At 37.9% G+C, this 25,032-nt stretch overlaps 1 protein-coding gene across 1 annotated transcript; it reads right to left on the bottom strand.

The window, feature by feature from the left end:
• Positions 1-414: 414 nt before the first annotated feature.
• Positions 415-24,289, bottom strand: LOC140136858 (allene oxide synthase-lipoxygenase protein-like). Its single transcript, XM_072158460.1, has 14 exons — positions 24,084-24,289; positions 18,690-19,024; positions 16,319-16,447; positions 15,615-15,662; positions 15,189-15,323; positions 14,349-14,485; positions 13,726-13,861; positions 13,168-13,272; positions 10,942-11,156; positions 6,786-7,129; positions 6,025-6,113; positions 4,610-4,783; positions 3,845-4,008; positions 415-2,343 (listed from the first exon to the last, which is right to left on the bottom strand). The coding sequence occupies exons 1-14, from the start codon at positions 24,097-24,099 to the stop codon at positions 2,232-2,234; spliced, it is 2,139 nt and encodes a 712-aa protein (XP_072014561.1). The 5' UTR covers positions 24,100-24,289; the 3' UTR covers positions 415-2,231.
• Between the last annotated feature and the right edge of the window lie 743 nt (positions 24,290-25,032).

Here is a 25,032-nt window from a genome sequence, read left to right as displayed (position 1 = left end):
GGGAGTCCGGGTTCTGTGGTACTTGTGTTTTCACCTTTACTACAGTGCAATCATGGTAATTAAAATATTTCAAAAACAATTCCAGATTTGTTTAATACATTAAACAAAACGTAATTTATTAGCTCCAAATCACTTTTTAAAATATCTGCATTATTGTATACTGAAGATTTTTTGTCAATTAATTTCATAATTATTGTTATTATTATTATATAGGCCTATATAAAAAATTCAAAGAACAGACCTTCCAGAATAGGTAGTCGTTACGCTCTCCCTTTTGGGATTGAGCACTTATGATTGGTCGCTGATATTGGTTGGCAGATTATAAGAACATACCAAAAAAAGAAAATGTTGATTTCCTTTGTATATATAGGAAGCTAGCAAGTCAAGTCAAATGATTTCTACAAACCATAGATGTTGATCATTGAGCTCTTTTATTCGCCTATACACACCTTATGAAAGACATGATTTCCACACAGGGAGTGTGAATTTTGAATGGGTTTACCTGAATGGGTGACTCAATTTCAAATCTACACCCCGTGTGTGGGAGATTAAGGGAATGTCCTCTGTAAGGGGGTGTTTGGGTTTCAACTAAAATACCCCATTGATACAAAGTGCTTCGGTAACATATCATAAGAACAAAGACAAGATTGTTATACTAGTTACAAAACTTCTTACCATCGATGGATTTGTTTTTACCCCAACATGAATATGATAAGCAAGAAGAACAACAGTTGTGATAGGTTTCAAATGATTCTCTTCTATAGTCATCCCACGGTAAGTGCACATGTATTTAGATATAAAATAAAATAAAACATTCAACTGGACTCGCATATTTGAGTATCTGGCGGCAATTGGTCTTTGACCAGCAGTAAGATGACAGATGGCCTGAAGATCGATACAGTGCAATACTGTAGCCTCTCGAAAATGTGAGTCCAGTTGAATGGTTTTAAAGAGGAAGCCCCGCCAGAGCAGTTCTTCTGGGGTGAACCAAACCTGCCTGGTTATCAAATTAATCGGTGACAATGTTATCTTTAAATTTAACAGTGTGCTAATTGATGTTTTAATGTTATTGCAGCAATTAAAATTGTCAAAATCAGAGATAAACTAGTCACTGATTAATTTGATAACCAGACAGGTTTGATTCACCCCAGAAGACTGCTCTGGTGGTACTTCCTCTTTAAGAGTTTAATTTTATATTTAATTATACCTGGATGAATGACAACCTTCACAAATGCAGCATATTTTGAAGCTTTTTGAGTTGATAAGGGACTGAATTAATTGCTAGCTTGCTGAATGCTCCAAAATGGACAGGCGTTACCACTGTCAGGCAGAGTTGTTCACAATTAAGTTAAAAAAACAGTTGATGTGTTGTTTATCAGATTACATTTTTATTTACACATATATGGCCCACAAGCCTAATTTCAAATTGGGCAATGTGTAGAGAATTTTCTTCCGCGTATTTTGATACTCAATCGGCACGATTTTATATGACTTTATTTCCCCAACTTAATAGCAATTGGAGTAAAAATGAGAGCTTTCAAAAGTGACAAAAATGTACATTGACTTTTCCCTCAAAGCACACAGATATTGACCACATCGGAATGAGTATTCATCCGTCAGGCTGTATTGAGCCTGTAAGAAGAGGCGGCGGATATCACCTGAGGTAGAAAAATATCCAAATCTGTCACTTTTGATACTGTTAACTTTTGCCATTCAAATGTGTATAGCTTAATGGAATACAATCGCATCATGCCGAATGAGGTATTTATTTACTTGCTTGCTTGCTTGCTTGCTTGCTTGCTTATTTATTTATTCCTTCCTCATTCGGCATGATTAAAGTACGTAGAACAAAATTATGCATCTACCTACCACTTTATTTTGTAATTTGCTTTAGTGTCTTTACAAAATATTGCTTTTGTTTCAAGTGTGCGGATACTTTTTGTGTGCAGTATAGTTTTGCAATTAATGTATAATACAAGTGTCCATTATAAAATTCATTCCAACTTAAGGTTCAATATATATATCTTCTCATTGCAGAGAACCAAACCGGGAGTGCTTTTGTTATACCTAGCTGTACATTACCAACATCATCAGGTACATATAACTTAAAACAGTTAATCAGTTTCAGCCAATAAGACGGAGAAATTATATAATTATTTTGTAGCGTGATAATTTGTGTCTTACAGGGTCTAAATGGAAATTCAGTAGCCAGGATTCAATATGGTGACAGCTCAAATGCTGATGGCATTTGGGATATATTTTGGATTCAATATATCGTAGACTTCTTCTTTCTTTGTGTCTCTGTCGCATGCATCTTGAATCTTCTGGAGGTCCTCTTGAAATCTGTAGGTAAGAAAGATTTGAAAGTAGCAGAAATGTTACCGAATTTTAACATGTAATAGTGGAGGCTGGGAGAATTGCAAAATCTTTCTGGATTTTCACTATAAAACATTCGATGTCTATGATGTCCTTTCTGTTGATACCAAAACAAGTACAAACATCCCAGAATTAAGCCACAATGAAGTCATAATCGACTAGAAACTCAAAAATGTAAGATTTTCAGGTCTTGTCAGTCAAAATTGCCAAAAATTGGATTTTTGCCAAAAATCATAGAAAATTTGAATTGTTTGCAGCATTTATTACTGGAAATGATAGGAAACCTTTATCATAACATATACAGTGTATAGGAAGTTTCATGCCCATAATTTTCAAATAGTTGACTGATGCATAAGTGACGCTGCTTTGGTTAACTCGCTTCCACATTTTGGCTTGCAATCCAAACAAAACATCTTCTAGACCTAATATTTCACAGGGTCATTAACTTAATTTAATGTCTGAGACAAATATAGATCCACTGATACAAATATCTATAGAGGCTGTCAGCGTGACGTCATATGCCGCCATCTTGTGGATACATGCTGCGATGGTCGTTCGGTCTGCATGCGTGAACAACAAAATTGCCGCATCAACATGTGAGAACAGCTGTGTGGCAAGCTGCGCCCTGCACGTAGCGTCCGATAAATGAACACGCAGATCATTTGTACTCACAAGATGGCGAAAGGCTGACGGCTTCTATTGGTAGAGACAAATCTGGGATGACTGAGTTTTTGATCAGCCATCCTGTAATTTTAAGCTGATAATCATGATAATAGATATTGTTATCAGTGTTTCTTAAGGATAATGCATTGCACTGTAAACAATATCATTTGCACATCTCTTCCAAAAGCTATAACAGTCCATTGTTTCTAATACAGTATATATAAATAAACTGAGCTCAAAAAGAAACTTATAATTTTTCACAAGGTCATATCTTGAAATCCTGTCCATCAAATTGAACCAAAATTACACACAGATTTACTTCAATACTCTACTCTTAACACATGTCAGTAACCAAGCAGTTATCCAACTGACACAACAGCAAAATGCACTGACATGGGACAGCTTCCTGGACCACATTCACAGCCCAGCCCTGTTTCATGAAAAAAGTGTATGAAAAGCAGAAAGCAGCACCGCGTTTTATCATCTGTGCAAGGATCTTGTGTGCATTCTCACAGATTTTTTGTCCTGGGTGCCAAATGTTGGGCTGTGAAAGTGAAGGAAGTCCAGGAAGCTGTCCCATAACAGTGCATTTTGCTGTTGTGTCAGTTGGACAACTGCTTGGTTACTGACATGTGTTTTGAGTAGAGTATTAAGGTAATCCTGTGTGTAATTTTGGTTCATTTTGATTGACAGTATTTTAAGATATGACCTTGTGATTCACAAGTTGTAAAAAATTATAAGTTTCTTTTTGAGCTCAGTTTATATAAATTACGTAAGGATTTGTGCTTTCCAGTTTGTAACTTACTGTTTCAGAGCATCCATCCCAATTTTGTCAAATTGGTATTGAACCTCAAAATCGCCAAGCTTCTTAGTTGCCCGTTGACTCAGTAGATGCGTTATTGCCAGTGATCCAAGGGTTGTCTCCTTTGTTGGAAGACACTGTAGAATGTCTGATTCGGCATGCCCAATCTGGCAAGTAGAAAGTAGTGAAGGAAAGCGTGATTAAAAAAACAAGAAATGTGAGAAATTGATTTACTCATACCTGGGCTCATACCAACTTGACCACGCAATAAGATTAGTCGTAATTGTCATATGCATACAGTATGTACAGCACCTCCTGGGAGATACTGAAGGGATGCTGCAGCCAAACAAAATTGTTTCGCTTGCCCAAGATCGCAATAGTTGGAGAAAGCTTGTGGTGCGCCTGCTCCGCAGCCGACTGATGATGATGATGATGATGATGATGATGATGATGATGATGAACTATGAAAGAATGAAGGTGGTGAGAGGAGGAAATGGTTTATAAAGTGGACGGGGGTGCCAAAAAATTTGTGATTTTAGAAGTGACATTCTCTCTGATTGGTCAATTACATGATATCTTCATTTTAATCGCCAATCAGAATGGAGCTTTGCAAATAATTCAACCCAATTTTTTTGTGTGGTGAAATTATTCTAACAATGTTGCTGATTGGTCCAATTGATAATGAAAACTTCTTTTTGACCAATAAGCAGTTAGTTCTCATGGGGCTAAGATTACAGGGAAATCATTTTAACAAATGAGCAGATATACCTTCTTTCTTGGTGGTTCCCCATACAACAATGCAGGCCAATTAAAAGGATATCCATACTGCTCATACTGCAAGAAGTTGACCGATGCATGAGCGACGCTGCTAATGTAGATCACAGAAGTAATCGTGTCGATCAACTGGTCACGATTTGAGAAATGACCTCCACCTGGCACACCCTTAAAATATGAAAACAAATTGTAGACATAATCAGTGGCATAGCTAGTGGTTGTGGCGCTTAGGGCTAAGGATAGATAATGGCACCCTCCCAATTCTTGAAACAATTGCGCGCAAAAATTTGCACAAATAGAGCCTACCACTAATTCATTTTGGTTATAATGAAGTTGAATATCAGTCTTAAATTGATCTTTCAAATGATTTTGTGCTGAAATGCACGCAAAGAGCGCAAAAATTTTGACTTTTGTTTTGTTGGAGGGGAGCAGAATCGATGGCAAATTGGTGCTCCCCCCTCCTGTCGCTATATACGCCATTGGACATAATGAATCACACACTTGCATAGAATTGAACCTGTGGCTCTATTGAGGTACAAGATTAGTCAGAGGCTGCCAATAATGCAATATGTTACTCTTTATTCAAAGTGTTGATAATAGTGTGTTCAAAATCAAAAGCACTGTATTATCGAGGGTTCGGAACCAGAAAGCCATAACTCACTATGACCAGCTCTCACAAAATCCCAGGGGGCCACTCAATTTATGATAGTGTATGCATGCGTGACCAAATTTTTTTGAAACACCCCCTAAACGAGTTTTACCCTCTCAGCAAATTTAGCCCCTTAATAAGATAATTTAATGTAGAATTTACCCCCTAATGAGTTTTTGGCTAATAAAAATGAAAAAAATGTATCCTTTTTGGACTCGTAATTGCCAAAAATTTGAAAAGGTACCCTAAACAAGTTATTCAGTTGCAGAAAACTACCCTTATTCTTGAAAATCAGTGTTTTTAGACCCTAAATCGTCCACAGCGTAACTTTCCTTGCCTAAAAAACACCCTTTTTACTTGTTTTTTGGTCATGCATGCGTACAGACCATTTATGTAAGTGCCCCCCCCTGGCACAAAATGAGCATAAAGTTGAAATTTGTCATGATTAATGAACTGTATCTTGTATAGTGCCCTGGCGACTTTATGCTCATTTTGTAGGAGCAGGTGATTATGAGTTGAGGCTTTCTGGCTCTCAACCCTCCGGGCAACCCTCGTTATCATGATTGTCAAATAAGGGGACTGTAACTGTCTTTGGGAGGGGGTCATGAATATATCGGTGATATCTGCAGATCCCCAGTATATTCATGCCCCTCCCCACTTCTGAAGAAAATGATGGCCCCCTAAGGACTGGAGAAACAGCTGGGAACAAAAATATATGTACCTTCCCTTTTTTATAATAAACCTAAAAGTAAAGTCATACCTGTATATTGGATCCTCCTTCTTCATATTTGGCAGAAAGCTTGACGGCCCATTCCTGTATCTCATAATCTTTTTCCAACGTATCGACATCTGATTTTTAAAAATAAGTAACGTAATGATTACAGCATATCATAAAATTGGCTAGTTATAGTTAGGCTATAAATTATTTAATGCCGGTGGAAATCCATACACCTCCCCTATGGAACACATAACCTTTTAAGATTAAAATCTTCCACACACACAGAGTGTGAATTTCAAATGGGGTTACCTCAATGGGTGACTCCTTTTGAAATCCAAACCCTGTGTGGGAGATTAAGAACTTGTCTTCCATCCATAGACTTCAACGCAAATAGCCCAATTTCCATGAAGCTGGCACTAGAGCACTGGCTGATATATAACCCCGTTCTTTGTGCACAAGAAGGGGTATACCATATGTGTACATCCATATCAAAACGATGCACTTGTCGGCTGCTAGCTGCTACATGTGCCTCATTTCACATAATAGCTAGGTATTAATACCAGACTCATCTCAAGTGGAAGTCAATTTAAATCATCCCCAAGTAACATGGTTTATAAGGAATGTTCTCTGTATTAATAAGCCATATGACTTGGGGATGATTTGAAGTGGCCTCCACTTGAAATGAGTCTGGCATTTATTCCCAGTTATTACATGTATGTGAAATGAGACACATGTAGCAGCCGACAAGTGCATCCTTTTGATATGGATGTACACATATAGCTTAAACAAGTAGCACCATTTACCTGCATAGTGAGGGTTGACCACGTTTGACACATATTTCTTGATTGCTCGATACGCTGCTAAGGCATCATCACGAAAGTAGTACTTGGGCAGATCTTCCACACCTCTAGATTTGATGTCATTCTCCAGGTTTCCTTCACGATCCAACCTCCACGCTTGAGCTAGATGAAGATCCTCAACACTGGATGCTGCAGCAGCTGTATCTATGTCATCGTCATCGTCTTCGCCAAGAGCATGTGTATATCCTTGGTAACGTCGGCGAATGATTTCGTACATTCCTTTGACGCCGACTGACATGCTGGTATCGACCCAACCGTCATCATTCACTAGCGCTTTGAAAGCAGTCCTTTAAATAAAGATAGATTCCAAATTTATTTTCAATGTAATTGTTCTGAATACTTAGTAGTTGTATATATTCTGTTATGGGTGATAGCAAATATGGCAAAACCATATGCCCTATTCACTGTAAAAGTGACATAATTAATCGGATTAATGACCATAGCAATATATGAATACAATTTTGAATAAATAGCCCTGCACTACAACATCACATGGTACCTATGCATTGAACCATATATGTCAAAGAACAGAGATAAAGACCTGGATCGTAATTCTATATGATATTCATATCATGCTGATCACTCGCACCTGTAAGATTAGTATCTTTGAAAAGAGTGGTATGTATTCAATAGGCCCGGCAAAAAACGCAATTTTTAAAGGCAAAAAACGAGATATAAAAAAATAAATAGGGAGATTTACCCCAAATTTGCTTTAAAAACTGAGATTTTCCCGGAAAATCACCACCAAAAACAGAAAAATCCCTGAATATTAAAAACACAATACTGCCCTCTGGAAGTCCAAGCCGTCCAATGTATGAAAACAAGCCTTTCAAGCTTGTGCTTTGCCTCTTAAATGTTGCGTACATTTTGCAAAAGCCTTCAGGCACGTTAATAGAGAAACACACGAAACAAAAATGCACTTTTTGCGCATGTGTTTGCAGGGAGAACCTCGTTTTGGAAACAAGATGGCGGATCCGTGCAAAAGGCGAATGCTATAATTGAAGACCGAATTAAAAAGACTAGTTTGCGTCTGACATCAGGACAAAGGCGCACGCCCTGGCTGAAATTTGATACACTTTTGATACACCACTTTTGATACGTATGAAAAATGTATGAAATAAAAGGCTTTGAATTGGAACCCTCATTTCATACACTTTTATGTATCAAAACTGTATCAAATTAACATTGCATACACATTTTATACATATCAAAAGTGTATCAAATGCCAAGATAATGTATCAAAAAGTATCAAATGAAATGTATCCTTTCATTTCATACATATTTGATACATAATTATATCAAAAGTGTATCAAATAAGTAACTGTATCAAATCAGGGTTCCAATTTAAACTGTATCAAATTAGCGTTCAAATTTTTATCCTTTCATTTCATACACATTTCATACATAATTTATATCAAAAGTGTATCGAATATGTTACTGTATCAAATGAGGGTTCCAATTTAAACTGTATCAAATTAGCATTGAAATTTTGATCCTTTCATTTCATACACATTTCATTCATAATTTATATCAAAAGTGTATTGAATATGTTACTGTATCAAATCAGGGTTCCAATTTAAACTGTATCAAATTAGCATTCAAATTTTTATCCTTTCATTTCATACACATTTCATACATCATTTATATCAAAAGTGTATCGAATATGTTACTGTATCAAATGAGGGTTCCAATTTAAACTGTATCAAATTAGCATTGAAATTTTTATCCTTTCATTTCATACACATTTCATACATAATTTATATCAAAAGTGTATCGAATATGTTACTGTATCAAATGAGGGTTCCAATTTAAACTGTATCAAATTTTCGTTGAAATTTTTATCCATACATTTCATACACATTTCATACATAATTTATATCAAAAGTGTATTGAATATGTTACTGTATCAAATGAGGGTTCCAATTTAAACTGTATCAAATTAGCGTTCAAATTTTTATCCTTTCATTTCATTCACATTTCATACATAATTTATATCAAAAGTGTATCGAATATGTTACTGTATCAAATGAGGGTTCCAATTTAAACTGTATCAAATTTGCGTTCAAATTTTTATCCTTTCATTTCATACACATTTCATACATAATTTATATCAAAAGTGTATCGAATATGTTACTGTATCAAATGAGGGTTCCAATTTAAACTGTATCAAATTTGCGTTCAAATTTTTATCCTTTCATTTCATACACATTTCATACATAATTATATCAAAAGTGTATCAAATATGTCACTGTATGAAATCAGCGTGCCAATTTAAACTGTATCAAATTAGCATTGAAATTCTTATCCTTTCATTTTATACACATTTTATACATAATTATATCAAAAGTGTATCAAATATGTCACTGTATCAAATCAGCGTTCCAATTCTAATGCTGGCCAGCTGGACCGCCCTATTTTTGATACATGCCATTTGATACACCTTTGATATAGTTTTTTGATACACTTTTGATACAGTTTTTATACACTTTTGATAGTTTTTTTTGATACACTTTTGATAGTTTTTTTGATACTTTTGATACAGTTTTTTATACACTTTTGATACAGTTTTGATACACTTTTGATACAGTTTTTGATACACTTTTGATACAGTTTTTCAAATTTCAAAATTGGTCCAATCAAGCTCAAATTCAACAAGAATTATCCGTACATGATCTAAACATATTTGCAAACATTAATGACCCCAAAGTGAAGGGGTCAAAGGTCAAATTTTGAAATTAGTCTAATCAAGCTCAAATTCAACACTGCCCTCTACTGCTAATGCTGACCTCTAGCACTTTCCCCCATCACGGAGCAGCTCAATGCACTTCCCCTATCAACGTTCAAAATTACAACGCAATAGGATAAATGTGTGAGAAAGTCTTGCAAAAAAGAAGCAAAACCCAACCAAAATGGAACATACATACATCAGAAGGCCTGCTTGGAATGCAGTGCTTGTCACTGAAGTTGTTACCCTCAATAAAAGAGACAAAAAGGCTACCAATAACATCTACTATACAGGCATGTGCTATATTCATGCTTAATACATATACATTGAGGCCCTATATATAAAGCTATATAATATATAGTAAGCTTACCTTATCAGAACAAAGTCAGATATTTCCTCTTTAATCACAGTCCCTGATTACAACTACATTGTAACCTAATGTGCAGTCTACAAGCATGTTTGTATAAATCATCATGATAAATAAAACACCATAATTTGCTCTAAAATACAGTACATTTCCAAATGCAAATCCTGGTGTTAACTGGATACATGCCACATGGGCAAATTTGAAAATGATGAGTCATTATCTAGACATGTGATCAGTTATTGATACAGTTTTGATACACTACAAAAGGTCAGTTTATGAAAGCCCAATTTGATACACTTTTGATATACCTCTAGCCACCCAAAATAAACTAAGTCCAATTTAATACGCTTTTGATACACTAAAAAACAGGCAAAGTCCAATTTAATACACTTTTGATACACTGTATGCAGCCAGAATTTGACTAAGTCCAATTTGATACACTTTTGATATACCTCTAGACACCAAAAATTAACTAAGTTCAATTTGATACACTTTACAATCCACTAAAAAACAGGCAAAGTCCAATTTAATACACTTTTGATACACTGTATGCAGCCAGAAAGTTCACTTTGATACACTTTACATACACTGAAAAACTGCAAAGTTCAATTTGATACACTTTTGATACACCACAAGCATGGCCAAAATTAACTAAGTTCAAATTTGATACACTTTTGATACATTTTTGATACAGTTAGGTGGTATTTGATACAGTTTTGATACCTTATATTTTCAGTTGATACATTTTCAATACACCCTTTGTATATCAAAACTGTATTAAATTGCTGTTTGATACAGTTTTAATACACTTTGATACACTTTTGATACACTTCTTGCTGTATAGAATTTCTGCTAGGGCGGTTATTGGTTGCTGACCTGCGCAGTACGGCATTTTTGTTCTGGTTGTCAGGACATAATACGCAAACTAGTCTTTTTAATTTGGTCTTCAATTATAAGATAATAAAACAATGTGTGTCAAATCACCTCAGCCCCATCGCTCTACTTACTCGTTGACACTAAGAAGATACAAGAAATGTGGCGCCATCAAGTGATAGAGTGGATGTGAGATAGAGACTGTTTGTCTCAGTGCAAGATAGATGGTTTCAATCAGGAGATGGGTGAATCCAAGATGAGAGGAGGATTGGTGATAGGATGCATCGGCATTATTGAACCACATCTTGGCTAGCATCCAGGAGTATTTGTCATCGTGCGGGAAAAATACCTGTAGAAAAAAAACAATAATTATATTAAAGTTACGACAGTGGCGGTGCTACGAGGGGATGGGGGGGTAGCAAAAAAGATTTTTCTTGCCCCCTCCCCCACTTTTGAGGCAAACCAAAAAAAATTTACGTAAATTTCCACCTTTTGAAGCAATTTTGCGCAAAATCCCCCTCTGAAATTCACTTTGCCCCCCATGAAGCGGGGGGGGGCAGAGTGCCCCCTACAGAAAATTTTCATGGACAAAATGGGGACAGTAAAGACCAAAATATCTTTAAAATGGCCAAAAATGGGACAAAAATTGACAAATGGGGACAAAAATTTGGCTTTGCCCCCTCACCAAAATCCCCGCCAAAATCCTGCCTATGCCACTGAGTTACGATAATAGAAAAGTCCTGGGTTGGGCACTTCAATATGAAATGAATATAGGTGTAGGGCAGACACTTTCACACTAAGGGGCTTTTGGTAAGAGCAAAAGATGAACAATTATGGGGTCATTGGGTGAGAGTATGATTTGAGCATTTAGTGAGAGCACAAAATTGTAATTATGGGGTCATTGTGGGAGAACATGACCATTTTTTTAAATAAGGTCTTTGGGTGAGAGCCAAACAGTATCACAGAAGCCTCAAATATTAAATTTTTAGTTCTAAATGGCTTCAACTGGCTTTGTGTTTTAAGAATAAGTGAGAAAATGTGACACAATCTAATATTGATTTTGAGATATTGGCAAAGAAAGTGTTCAAATTCTTTTGTTTTACATTGTTTTCAGCGATTGATAAATTGACGTAACTTCGCAATGGAAAGTCATATCAACTGAATGTCCTCTTTAGGAACCTATGTAAAACTCATTTTCGACCAGGGTCGACATGTGACTCATTCCCCTTGATCATGTCACAAGTGAGTGATAAATGAAAGTTACTGTTGAAATTCAGCATCGAAGTGGTTACGTAATTCTCTTGGTTACCGGATCACGCTACTTTGGTATGCCTTCGAGTGCCATATACTTTATGTGGTGATCATTTCGATCATGGTTCATTACTCTAGCGCGTGATCCCGTTGACATAGTAACATTACGTAACTTCGATACTGAATTGGGTGACAAAATAAGGGGTCTTTGGGTGACAGAGCATATGTTTAAAAAAAATGGGGTTTTTGGGTGACAGCGGTGCTAAAAAAGGGGTCTTAACAGCCCCACATATGCATCACCTCAAAAGCATTACATCTCCCAGAGGATGATTTAAGCACTTCCCAGCAAGTCTTGTGGTTAGCACAGCTGTGTGAGTGAACATGACACCACTGCCCGCCCACTGCATACACACGTGCATGGTTAAATTTGAATTTGGACAGATATATTTACAATAAAAACACCTTCAAAAAGTTGGTCGATTTCACATTTTATGTTATCTACAGAAGGTGTGAATTATCCTTCATGCATACATCACTTTAGATCTGAAATCGACCAAGTAATAATGACACACGGGCAATTCTAAAACAACATCTTTTGCACAGAGTTCAATGGGATTTGAAAAGTACAGTGCATGATGGGGCTTCCTTAAATCATCCTCTGACCTTCTCCATGCCCTCTTTTTGTTTAGAAAAACCTTGCTTTGTAAGTTCTAATCAGTTTGGGGGTGCTGTGAGTTCACAGGCTCCTCTGAATTCAGAGACCTGGTCTGTGAAATCCCATACCGGTCTGAGATTCCCCCAAATCGCCAAATACCCAAAAAGTCCCTTTTGCGAGAAAAAAATAGAGTTTTTTAGCCCTTTTTGGTCAAAAAAGGTCCAAATTTTGTAAAAAAAAGTCCCACTTTTTCAAAATCCCCCTCCCCCTAAGTCCACTGTTTCAAAATCAGCCCCCCCCCCCCAAAATCAATTCTGGTTACGCAGCTGCTTCTAGTTATAGGTAGTGATAATAAGATTAGTGGCGGTGCCAGAAATTTTTTTCGGGGATGTCCGTAAGTGGAAATTTCAGTAATTTTGGGTTTTTACTGGGGAAACAGGGGAAAAGATCTTACCGGGTTATCAGGTCCTCCTGGTCCTTTGTTTTTAAACAACTGTATGGCTACAGGCATCAGATCATCTTCTTCGTTGACGTAGAACAGTGCTACTGGTGACGCGATCTAAAAGTAAAACAGTGAATAAATTAATGTTAAGGGGGTATTACACCCCTGCCGAATTTTCTGCCTGTTTTTGCATTTTTCTCAAAAATTATAGCGCATTGGAGACAAGTAAGATATGTATATTATAGGGGCAAGGACTACAACTAATGCACTGGAAATTTTATTTCAACACAGACAACAGTTGTGGAGTTATTTACAGTCAAAAATGAGGGAAACCCAATATTTGATCAATAAATCAATAACTACTTGCCTTGAGTTGCTGAATTTTCAGTGCAGTAGTTGTAGTCCTTGCCCCTATAATATACATATCTTACTTGTCACCAATGCGCTATAATTTTTGAGAAAAATGCAAAAATAGGCACAAAATTGGTCAGGAGTGTAGTACCCCCTTAAAGGGTATTTCCTTTTTAACAACCTCCTTTTCAAGGTTAATTTTATACAGTAAGGCCTTACCATTCCATTCTTGCAAATGAGATTGTGCAAAATAGTGGTGTAGTCTACCATGAAGAGCTTTTTGTTTGCTATTGCGTCAGTCAATGTCATCATATTCATCTGGCGTTTGAAACTCTCTTCAGCTGAAAGATCCATGCTGAAATATGAGAAAATGTAGTAAAATACCATATCGTCATATTGCCATATAGTCGGAGTCTTGAGACTAGTGCTAGTTTCGCTAAAAATGGATCGAGCATGGGTACCCAGCCAGAAACAAAGAATCCCCGGGGCCTGGCTGTGACGTCTTCCAGTAATAGAGAGAGAACAGGTTTTCCTTCATGACGATTAAACCTGGGAGTGTTGGGACCTCCTGTGTGACTACCCCTCATAGGGCCTAAGCACACAACACACAATCATTTTTTTCGGGGGGGGGGGGGGCATTGGGGGAAAAGTAAATTTCAGGGGGGGCAAAATCTACAAATTTTGCACAAAATTGCCGCAAAAAGTTGAAATTTACGTAATTTGGGGGTTTTTTCCTCAAAACTGGGGAGGGGGACAAGAAAAATATGCCCCCTTCCCCCCTAGCGCCGCCACTGACAATTATATTCTGTAGGTCCTACAATTATCAGATTATGATAACTCACATTTCTTTCAATTTGTCCATGGAATTTACTCGTTGTATCACAGCAGGGTTGGTTCCAATCAAGCGTTGGTCAGCGAAAACTTTGTCCAAAGGACTCCAGTCGTCTTGTGGAATGATATCCATATAGACATCTACTATCTGGAAGATATTTAAAGAGGAATGATGAGGTACAGGGTTGTGCAACAAATATGAGCCCCTCCCCCCCTGGGTGTTAGCTAGCCATCTGTCCACCCATCATTTTGGACAGGCAGTTTGCTCCTGGGACAGGCAAAATTAATGTCTGTGACATATGCTAAATTCTAATAATAATGCTTGAATAAGTTCTGTGAACCAAAACCAGACAAACAAACTGACTGAACCCCACAGAAGGGCAGAGGTCTGGTTCTGTTTTTCAGGGTAAAATATTTTGGACAGGCAGTTTTGGTGAAAATGATGGGTACTTGTAGATTCCTAGCTAAGACCCTGCCCCCGGGTAAAATTTCCCAACAGTGTGCCTAAAATTACTGCCCCCCCCTCTCGGCCTGACAAAAATTGCTTGCTCCCCTCTGGGCCTGATAAAAAATCTATTGCACTTTATACCCACTTCTGGCACTGAGCAGTTGATATGCCAAATTTTGGGAATTTACAAACCTTAAATGGTCTAAGATGTATAATGCAAGCATAGCGAGCAGGAACAAACAAACAAACATATTTAAACATTTCAGTACTATTTTCCTGAGCCTTCTTGCCAGCCCCAATTTTACCCTCCCCATGGCTCATAATTATTACACAACCCCTAAGAATATGGTGTGCTTCAAACAATATCAGATGTAGTGAAAGACATGTTTATTATAACACATACCTTTGGTCTTGCAAAGTGCCCAAGTGCCCTTTTGTAAATGTTTCCAGTATCTATAAGACTTCTCCACCGTTTTGAGAAAGAAAGGAGGAGTTTCTGACTGATGGTGTCTTTTATTGTCGGAAAGATGAACACTTGCTGTGAAATAAATATTAAGATAGAAATGTGTTAACTGGGGTGGGGTGTGTGTGTGTGGCAAACAGTGGCAGCACCAGGAATTTTGTTCGATGGGGGGGAATGGAGAGCAAATTGAATTTTGGGGGAAAGGGGCAAAATCAACAAACTTTGCACAAAAATTGCTGCAAAAGTGAAAATTTCGTAATTTTGGGTAAAAGTGTGTGGGGGGGGCAAAAATATTCCCCTCCTTGTAGTGCCGCAATAAAAAGGTGCCAAAAAAGATAAATAATCATTCAAAAATCATATACATACCAATTCGTAAGATACTGTAAAATCCTCAGGCGATGCGGTCACCTCAGTCTGATGGAGAATAAAAACATGTATAGGCATATAACTTTTAATATGTTTATCAGCCTACCCTGCTCCTCATAAATATTTCATGTCATCTGTGTCATGTTATATTTGTTAACATTAACATTAACGTTTTCAAAAATCTACATGTAACCTTTTTTGGGGATACCCTGTATATGTGCATATTCCTGTGTCCCGGTTTTAAGCCACAATTGTCCATGCCCTATTTTAGCATTCAAATTTCAAATTTTTATCCCAGTAAGTAATTTGAGGATACTCAAGCAAAGCAAGACTACGGTTACAGTGATGGGGTGGGGGTGTAAAACTTTGATGCGAAGAGCCAAGGAGCAATCATGTTTCCGTGCCCAAGGGCAAAAGGTAAATCGGGGTCTGATCTTTAGAACTTACCATAATCGGGATGGCATCTGCAACTCTGGTGCTGAAGTAGTAGTTATCTTTATCAAGATGGATCGATTCATCAACGAGGTATATGATGGATAATGACCTCATACATCTTTATTAAGCACTAGAACTTACCATAATCGGGATGGCGTCTGCAACTCTGGTGCTGAAGTAGTAGTTATCTTTTTCAAGATGATCGATTTGTTAACGAGGTATATGATGAATAATGACCTCGTACATCTTTATTAGGCAATGGAACTTACCATAATCGGGATGGCGTCTGCAACTCTGGTGCTGAAGTAGTAGTTATCTTTTTCAAGATGGATCGATTCGTTCCGTCGTTGTTGATTCGGATCATGTTGTGGTAATAAGGCATTGTTTACACGAACAATCTAGAAATATACAAAGTCATCCAAAATCGTCATAGGCTTTAATTGATAGTTTATGAGCCCGACCCTCAAATGGGGGTTGGTACCAGAGGTGGGGGAGTACCCAGTGGGGTGGGGCAAAGCTGCCCTGCTACCAAAGACAGTTGATATCAGGGGCTACACAACAGCAATTGAACTTTTTTGGCAGGAAAAGGCCATCAAACTTTAATACACATGTCAATTAAATTTCAAAGTTGCGCATCTACCTTTGCACAGTGTTTTTGTGGGACCTGTGAGCACATCAGACACACCAAATTGCATTCTGAATACAAGGCATAGGCATGGGGCAGGTTGTCGTGTCTATGTTTTCTTGGTCAAAAAAGTCAAAAATTTGAGGAAAGGTTAAAAAAGGCCAACTTTTTCAATATTCGCAGTTCTGAAAGACCCCCTAAATTTGACCAAAATAAAGCTCCAAAAGACCATTGATTTTGATAATTCAGCTGTATTGCTCATTCCTCATATTTCTGGGTTTTTTTTCAGGTGATTTTCTACCTGAAAGCCAAGAAACAGACCCTTGATTTTGACAGTTTACAGCTCCAAAAGACCTTTTTCTTTCATGCCATGATTGTGGTCAGCTCCCAGGGTCAGGGTAAACAGATTTAAAAACAAACAATGAACAAAATCTGTTCTGGAACATTTCTTGTGATTAACAAATAAAAATCGTCATTATACAAGGACTCACTCATGGCATAGATTTCTTTTTGACATTGGGGGCTGTGATGGGGTTGGACATTTTTCTTGAAGTATTGTGATTCTGGTGTCAATATGTTAATGGTATAAATGTGCACATAGTGTGCGAACAAATTTTACATTTACCATATTGAAGCTAAACTGGTGAAATATGTTGCAAAAGTGGAATAAATTTGTGCAAAGTGCACAAAAATTGAAAAGGGGTATAATCCTTCTTGTCTTCCATGAGCAACCGCGTCACATCGGGTATAATCTTCCTTCCAGGAGCAACCACTGTGCATGATTGACGGGCTATTCCATTGCTCGTAATAGGGTACCCGGTAGTGTATTTTAGCGGGACAATGCTGGATGGTGCCTTGCGCGTGCACGATGTGCAAGGTAGACTTTCGCCTAGACTTGGCATGTGGTTGTTGGTGTAGGGGTGTGGGGTGTGTGGGGGGGGGGCGTGTTGTCCGAGATGTTAGGAATTATTTAATAATAGTTATTAATATTGGAAGAACGTTTTAAACTTTAATTTAAGGCATCATATACGATTTTATACTATTTTAGATTTTCAATTAGGCCTAATAACAAAATAATAAAATAGCATTTAAAAATTATATTAATAGCTAGGCCTATTTATTATCGCACGCCATGGTAACAATAAAAAAATGGCACACTTTCCGATAAAAATTTGGGAAACAAATTAATTTTTAAAAAAATAAATAAAAACAATCTTTCTTAAACCAAATTTTCATGAAATTGAGGGCCATCAATAAACCAAAATGCACCCGAATCTGTCGCACATCCCCGTAGGCCCCGGGAGTAGACCTAGGTCTACCCTCCTTTCCACCCCGTTGCCCTAAACTAGCGTGTAATATAACCGCCACAGTATTTTTTTTTTTACCTGTAGGCAAGCTCACCCCTACAGTCGTAATAGTTCTAGCCCAGATAGCTTTTAACTCACGCCTACTAATAACGTACTTTCATCAAGTGATGGCGCTATAAGGTTTACCACGGAAGCTGTTTGGTTTACCGTGGAAGAAGATTATACCTTATATGCAAAAATTGGCACTTTTTAGGTAAAATGGCCAAATATGAGATCAGAAACTCACAGACAGGCATCAACATATGGAGGATGATTGTATGGACCATCTCCTATGAAAATGTTGGGGGGGCACTCGAATATGAAAGTGACGTTCCTGTGCCTACCGGAGTACAAAACTAGGGGTCTGTCGGTGGAGATTTTTGCCGAAAAAAGGGGGTCATTCAGTGGTGAAATGCTAAAAATTGGGCATCATTGACTGTGAAAAAGTAACTTTCTGGGCAAAAAAATGCAAATAAATGAGCAATTTTGCAGTTAAATGGCTACAAAACTGTAAAATGTGTTCAAAATGTGCAAAAATTGCAGATTTGGGGTAAAACTTATGAAAAAAGGGGGTCATTGGGTGGCATATTTGCCTCAAAAACAGGGATCTATTATTGACAGGCACACTGGGGTAAATCCCCCCACCAGGATCTACGGCTATGAACTCACCTGATGCTTCATGGTTACCCAGCGATGAAACGGGAAGAACTTGACACAATTCTTGTTTTCGTCTTGAATCTGCATGTGTTCCACAAACCATTTCACATCGGCTGTATTGGCAGGGCGTTCCAGCCATACCTCCATCTGCTCAATCTCGTGGATTGGGTGAGAAACTTCGACTCGTACCTTCCTAGTTTTGCCATTCTTGAAGTTGCCGCCAATAGAGTGACGTTCAGTTGGGGTGGGATTATCCTTTGCATAAAACCTCAAGATAGCGTTGCCATTACACGTTGTACCTTTGTATCTGCCTGTTTTGATTACAACAGTGTATCTATGGGGTGTACCTAAAACAAGGAGATATAAACATACTTAATGTTTTGCTTGCCATCCTGTATAGTGTTTGGGGACAATAGTCATGATAGTTATTTATAGCTGTTGAAAATTGTATGTTTTGCGTGCTAGGCAGGCCCATAGCCAGGGGGTATGGGGTGCGATTTCCCAATTTTTTTTGTTAATACAAAAAGTCCAAAAATTGTAAGAATTTTGGAGCGTAGCTATCCATAAAAATTGATTTTTTAAGCTTTTTTGGTCAAGAAAGTTCTAAATTTGGGGAAGAAAATCCACTTTTCACAGAATTGCCTCCCCAACTTGTTCAAATTCAGCACCCCCCGAAAAAAAAAAAAATCCTGGCTACGGGCCTGGGCCTTTATGTACACGAATTGGTTTTCCCAATTTTCAGCATTAAAAGTGTTTATACTTGGTGGCCATAGCCGGGGCATGCTAAGTTTTTTGGCGCCACTGTTGCCGTCATGTGCAATCTTGGCGTCATGGTGGCACCATTCTGGTATCGGGGATTTCTCCCACACAGGTGTCAAAATCACAGCAACTCTAGCCATTTTCTAACCTTGCCGTTCACATCATGGTTTTATTGTTTTTATTTAAGTCTCAAGGAGTGAAATAGTTTGCCAAACAAAAAACATAAAGGTCACAGGGCCGGCAGGCCCAAGGCCGGAGACTCCCATAGTTGAGTTCTTTACAAATGGAGTTCCCACAGTAACCTTAATGTAACATTCATGACCAATAGTAACATTAATCTAACACTGACCAACAGTAACCTTAATGTAACATTGACCAACAGTAACCTTAATGTAACACTGACCAACAGTAACCTTAATATAACATTGACCAACAGTAACCTTAATGTAAACATTGACCAACAGTAACCTTAATGTAAACATTGACCAACAGTAACCTTATAACATTGACCAACAGTAACCTTAATGTAACATTGACCAATAGTAACCTTAAAGGCTTAATGGACAATTTCCTTCAAATTTTTAATTTGTCATTATATATTCAAAATGCTGAAATAATACTAGTAATAATTATCGGGAATGGTTTCTGTCCATTTTGAGCTGAAATAACGAGGTAAAGTGAAAGAAACACTGCTTGTTATTTTGGCAGTTCTATGGGAGGACATAAAGTCATAATTTCTTGAATTATGACTTTATGTCGAACTTTTGCTCTGTTTACCTACAAACACAACAAATTTGGCTGATTCCATTTAGGTGCAAGTTGTGACATGTGTAAACATTACAAATATGCCAAAAAATCAGGTTTGAAAAAAATTAACCAAATTCATATTATAAGATCGTACATTTTGACTTTAATGTAACATTGCACCAACAGAGGGAGCTATTTATGCCGTCTATTCAGTGCCCTGATTCAGTGTGATTTAGACTGAATATCGAATGTGGGTTTAGTGTGATACAGATTTTAGAGACCAGGTTGAATTTATATGACCACAATTTGTTGGCCAAAATAAGTTGGACTCAAAGTTGATTAAAATTTAATTGCAATATAATTTAATGAATTTTAGACCCGGCCCGGAATACATTTAAAGTGTTCAATTTTGCTCATTGAATTATGTTGACCTCATAATCTTCCTTCCTGTACTTGATATCATTACCGTATACATTGTAGGCCTACAGAAAGTCCCGCAGAAAGTACATGTATTTTATTTACAACATGCCTTTGTTTATCACCGGCTAATTAATCCACATTTGAAAGCTTTTGAAGTCAGATTACTTGAAATCATTATCCCCTTGATGGTCCTTTCATTAAGGATGTTATTCTTTCTTGTCCAAGCTTTGGTGGACGTCCGGAGCGTGGCCCTCCTCAATCTGTTCTTCACAGAGGCACCAGGATTTCACCACCACCACCGCGGTGGCACCATTGAACCTTGTAGCCTTATAATAGCAGATCTGCTATGTGTTCATTAGTTTTCCCCTGTTTTCTCCATCTTCTAGCCATTTCTCTCTCTTCTTCAGTACTCTCCTGTCCTTTGTCTTCCCCGGGCTTCTTCCCCTTCCTCTCCGCCACTCCACCGAGGTTTGGGAGAATTAAAAAGATGCTGAATATGTGTTTAGTTGCTGCTCTATATAGAAATGAACTATTTGCCTGAAGGCTACTGGCCTGATATACCCACTGTAACCGTGCATCTGTTTTTCAAATCGTCGTTGCCGGTCTATGGGTAACCGGCCGTTGTGAGGTCCCTTTTGATGATGTTGTTCTAACTCTGCCTGTCCAATGCAAGACGGTAAGCATTCGCGAGGGATACTCCAGTGGATTATTTGATTCCATCTGTCCAACGGAGCTTCTGTCACCCGGTTCTGTCTGCTTCTTCTGCGAAGTCCTTCAGGTTGACCCTGAACTATATTATCTTCTCCAAGTCGTCACCATTTCTTCTTGAGATGTGACAAAAGTACTGCAATTTATTGCGATCTTCTGGCACACTGAACATTTGACATGCTCACCAAGTTGACTTCTGACAAATTCATTTGTTTTGTGATCTTTCCACGAAATTCTTAGCATCTTTCGCCAGCACCACAAAGCTTGAATCCTGGATCTGTCAGCCCTTCCGACAGCCCATGTTTCAGCCATAATGTAGCAATTGGAAAGACCAGGGCATTCATGTTGCTCTAAAACTCCTATCTTTCCCAATGTCGGTGAGAGCAATAGCAGATGTACGTTCTTACCATGGCCAGGCATCTTTTTATTTCTTGACTGCTGCCTCCTTCGTCAACAATGAGTGATCCAAGAAAGTTGAAAGTGTTAACCTCTATGTCCTCTCTCCATCAGCCTTTAACTGCTGCTCTGCTTTCCCTCCACAAATCATGACTTTTGTCTTTTTGACATTGAGGAACATTTCATATCCTTACTAACTTCCTTTACCCTGTTTATTAGGTCTTGAAGTTCAGTTGCTGTTCTTGCAATGAGGGTGGTGTCATCAGCGTACCTAAGGTTGTTTATTCGTCTACCTCCGATTGATACCATTCCGTAGTATAGTGCAAATCTCATTATACTCTGCCCCACATGTTAGAAGATAGGGTGATAAAATACATCCCTGACGTACTCCTTGGTCAATTGTAAATCAGTATGAGTCTCCACACTCAGTTCTTACTATGGCTTTCTGTCCTTGGTACAAAGATTTTATCAAGTCCACCACATGTGCAGAGAATCCCATTTCCTTCATGATGCGTCATAACTTCCCATGCTGGACACAATCAAAGGCCTTGGAGTAGTCTATGAAGCAGAGAAACAGAGGTTGATGGAACTCCATGTTTTTCTACATAGAATCTTTAGGTTGCCGATCTTTCCGGAAACCTGCCTGCTCTGGTAACTCTCTTTAATTCTAGATGGATCCGAATTCGTTCAGCAATGATATGAAGCAATACCTTGCTAGTATGGGAGATGAGAGGTACGATTGTTGGCACATTCTCTGGTGTCACCTTTCTTAGGTAAACATGGTAAAGGGAGAAACACTGCCGTTTTCCAATCTTCTGGTTGCTTCTCCAAATCTTATGACATAGTCTATGGATGATGGTAACTCCTTCCACATCACTCTCTTTGAGCAATTCTGCCTGTATACTATGGTGATGTGCCATTCCTGATGGGTTTTTTTTTATGGCTTCTTCAACCTCACTCATCAATATATCTGGATCATTGTCATAGTTCTCCTGGTCTGTTTCCTCAGGTGGGACACTTTCTTCCTGTGAAGCATATAACGTCTCACAATACTGTTTCCATCTTGTTTTGATCTCTTCTTTGATGTTGCCATTTTCGTCCTTCACAACATTGAGCCGGGCGTTGGTCTGCCAGTGCAGTCAGTAGCTTGATGCATGTCCCAGCTGCATATTATTAATTACACTGTTCCCTTTCTACCTCATCACACTTCTGCTTGATGAAATCAGTCTTGTCTTTCCTGATCTGCTTCTGGATTCTCCCACTCAGATCACTGTATTCTTGGCGATGGTCATCCTTATCAAGTCTCTTTTCTTTGACATTTCTTCGTTGGTCAGCTAGGTTGAAAACTTCTTCTGTAAGCCATGACTTTTTCTTAATCTTACGTTTTGTAGTGTCTTATGTGCTGAATCTGTTACTGCGTGTTTGATTTCTTCCCACAGTTCCTCTGGTGTAGACTTTTCAGGATTATCTTCCAATATTTGTTGGAATTGGTTTCTCACTTCTACTCTATAGCTATTACTGATCTTGCTTACATCATATCTTGTTGGCCTTTTTTGACGCTTCATTCTTCTTAGCTTCAACTTCATGTTGATACAAGCAGTTGGTGGTCTGGTCCTCATTCTGCATGCTCATGGGTAAGTCTTTGCAGCCATGAAGCTAGATCACCATCCCTTCTGGGCCAGGATGTAATCTATCTGGTTCCATATGATCTGGTGATGACCATGTGTAGAGCCTCCTTGGATGTTGCTTGAAGAAGGTATTTTGGATGATTAGATGATTTCCCGGCAGAAATCAACCAGCATTTCTCCTCTTTCGTTCTGCTCTCATAAACCAAAATTTCCCATCACATTACTGTTGGTACTTTTCCCTCCCACTTTCGCATTGAAATTTCGTGTGACGAGAGAGAAATTGGAGAATAGGGGAAGAGAAGCGCCATTTGATTTTGACGAATGTAATCTCATATTTGACCATTTCAACTTTTAAAAAGGCAAATTTAGGCGCGCTTCGGGCGAATTTGTTCCATTTAGGCCTAAGCTTCAATAATTATGTTATATTATACATGTTTCATGATCCTTTCTTAGCTCACCAAGATATGATTTGTTTATAACCAAGCATTTTAATATTAACAATGAAAAAGAGAATTATCTTCATTTTGGGGGCCCAAAGATGGAGCCTTGGGTCCAGCCATCTGGCCCAATGATAAATCCGGCTCTGGTCGTACCTTTTTTCTAGCATCTCTATCGGTGTAGTAATATAATATTGAACATAATTATTAACACTGAATATCCATGATAGGCCCCTTCAAGTTTAGTTAAAATAATGATGTGTTACTAATGCCTGAAAAAAAAAATCGCGTCGCGTCGTTGTGCATCTTACCTGAGCCGGACGCCATGATCTTCTCTGAGCTCACTAAAAATCCAGATTAAAAATAATTTCGTCAAAGCAGTTGATATGATGTGAACAACTTATCATGCTTATACTAGTCTGAAATGAACACTGTTTTCCACCTTTTATACTGCTCAATCCGGATCTGGGTTTTGTTGACAGTGAAGTGATTGAACAAAATAGTTGATTTAACTTCCTTCAAAAGGCCTATACCACATTCGGCAACGCCTGGGTGGGCACCTGAAGTTCATGAGTTGTTTTTTCAAAAGGTAAAATTCCCAGTGAGTGGGTGGGTACCTGTTTCGTGTTTCTTCACATGCTTCACTGGAATCATACAACAATAATTATATGGTCGAATTGTAGGCCTATTCATCTCCATAATATTAGTTTGACATTTATGAGCAATACCAGCTAATACCAATGCTACTCATCTTCTCTGATTATATACATCCGCTCGTCCCTGGAAAAATTTTCCAGTTGCTCATATATTATTTTGTGAAATAGTACATATTAGGACACATTGTAACATAATCATGTGAGAATACATACATGTATACCACTCTGAAAACAAATTTAGATAGGGATATGACTTTCATATATTGCAACCTTTTAGCTTATTTATTCCTGTACCGGTACCTTGGTAATGGTAAATTCAAAGAATAAGAAGTTTTTGACATTTGACATTTTGATAACCACTTTTTAGCCAGTGCTGTTTTTATTGTAATCCTTTGTAGCAATTTGATCAGGCGGAAATATCAACAGAATTACCGTATATGACACTAGCTTTATTTATATAGGTTACGGTACCTTTTATAAATTCAAAGAATCACAAGTTTTTGACATTTGACATTTATTTAAGGGTAGACGAGGTATTGTTGGTCGAAGCAAGCAAAACAAAATCGATTTTCATTATCTAGATCAATGTATTAATATTGAAAAA

The sequence above is a fragment of the Amphiura filiformis genome, chromosome 17, assembly GCF_039555335.1.
Source record: "Amphiura filiformis chromosome 17, Afil_fr2py, whole genome shotgun sequence".
Classification (NCBI taxonomy): domain Eukaryota; kingdom Metazoa; phylum Echinodermata; class Ophiuroidea; order Amphilepidida; family Amphiuridae; genus Amphiura; species Amphiura filiformis.
The sequence above is the reverse complement of the archived record's forward strand: the minus strand, read 5'-3'. Positions and strand labels throughout refer to the sequence as shown.

Excerpts from the sequence above, each read along its gene's own strand:
- LOC140136858 (XM_072158460.1), bottom strand. Across the intron at positions 13,273-13,725 it reads TCATTTGCAAGAATGGAATG|ATCGCGTCACCAGTAGCACT; the intron begins GTAAGGCCTTAC and ends TTTTACTTTTAG. Across the intron at positions 2,344-3,844 it reads GGGATGGATGCTCTGAAACA|ATTTCAAGAGGACCTCCAGA; the intron begins GTAAGTTACAAA and ends TCTTACCTACAG.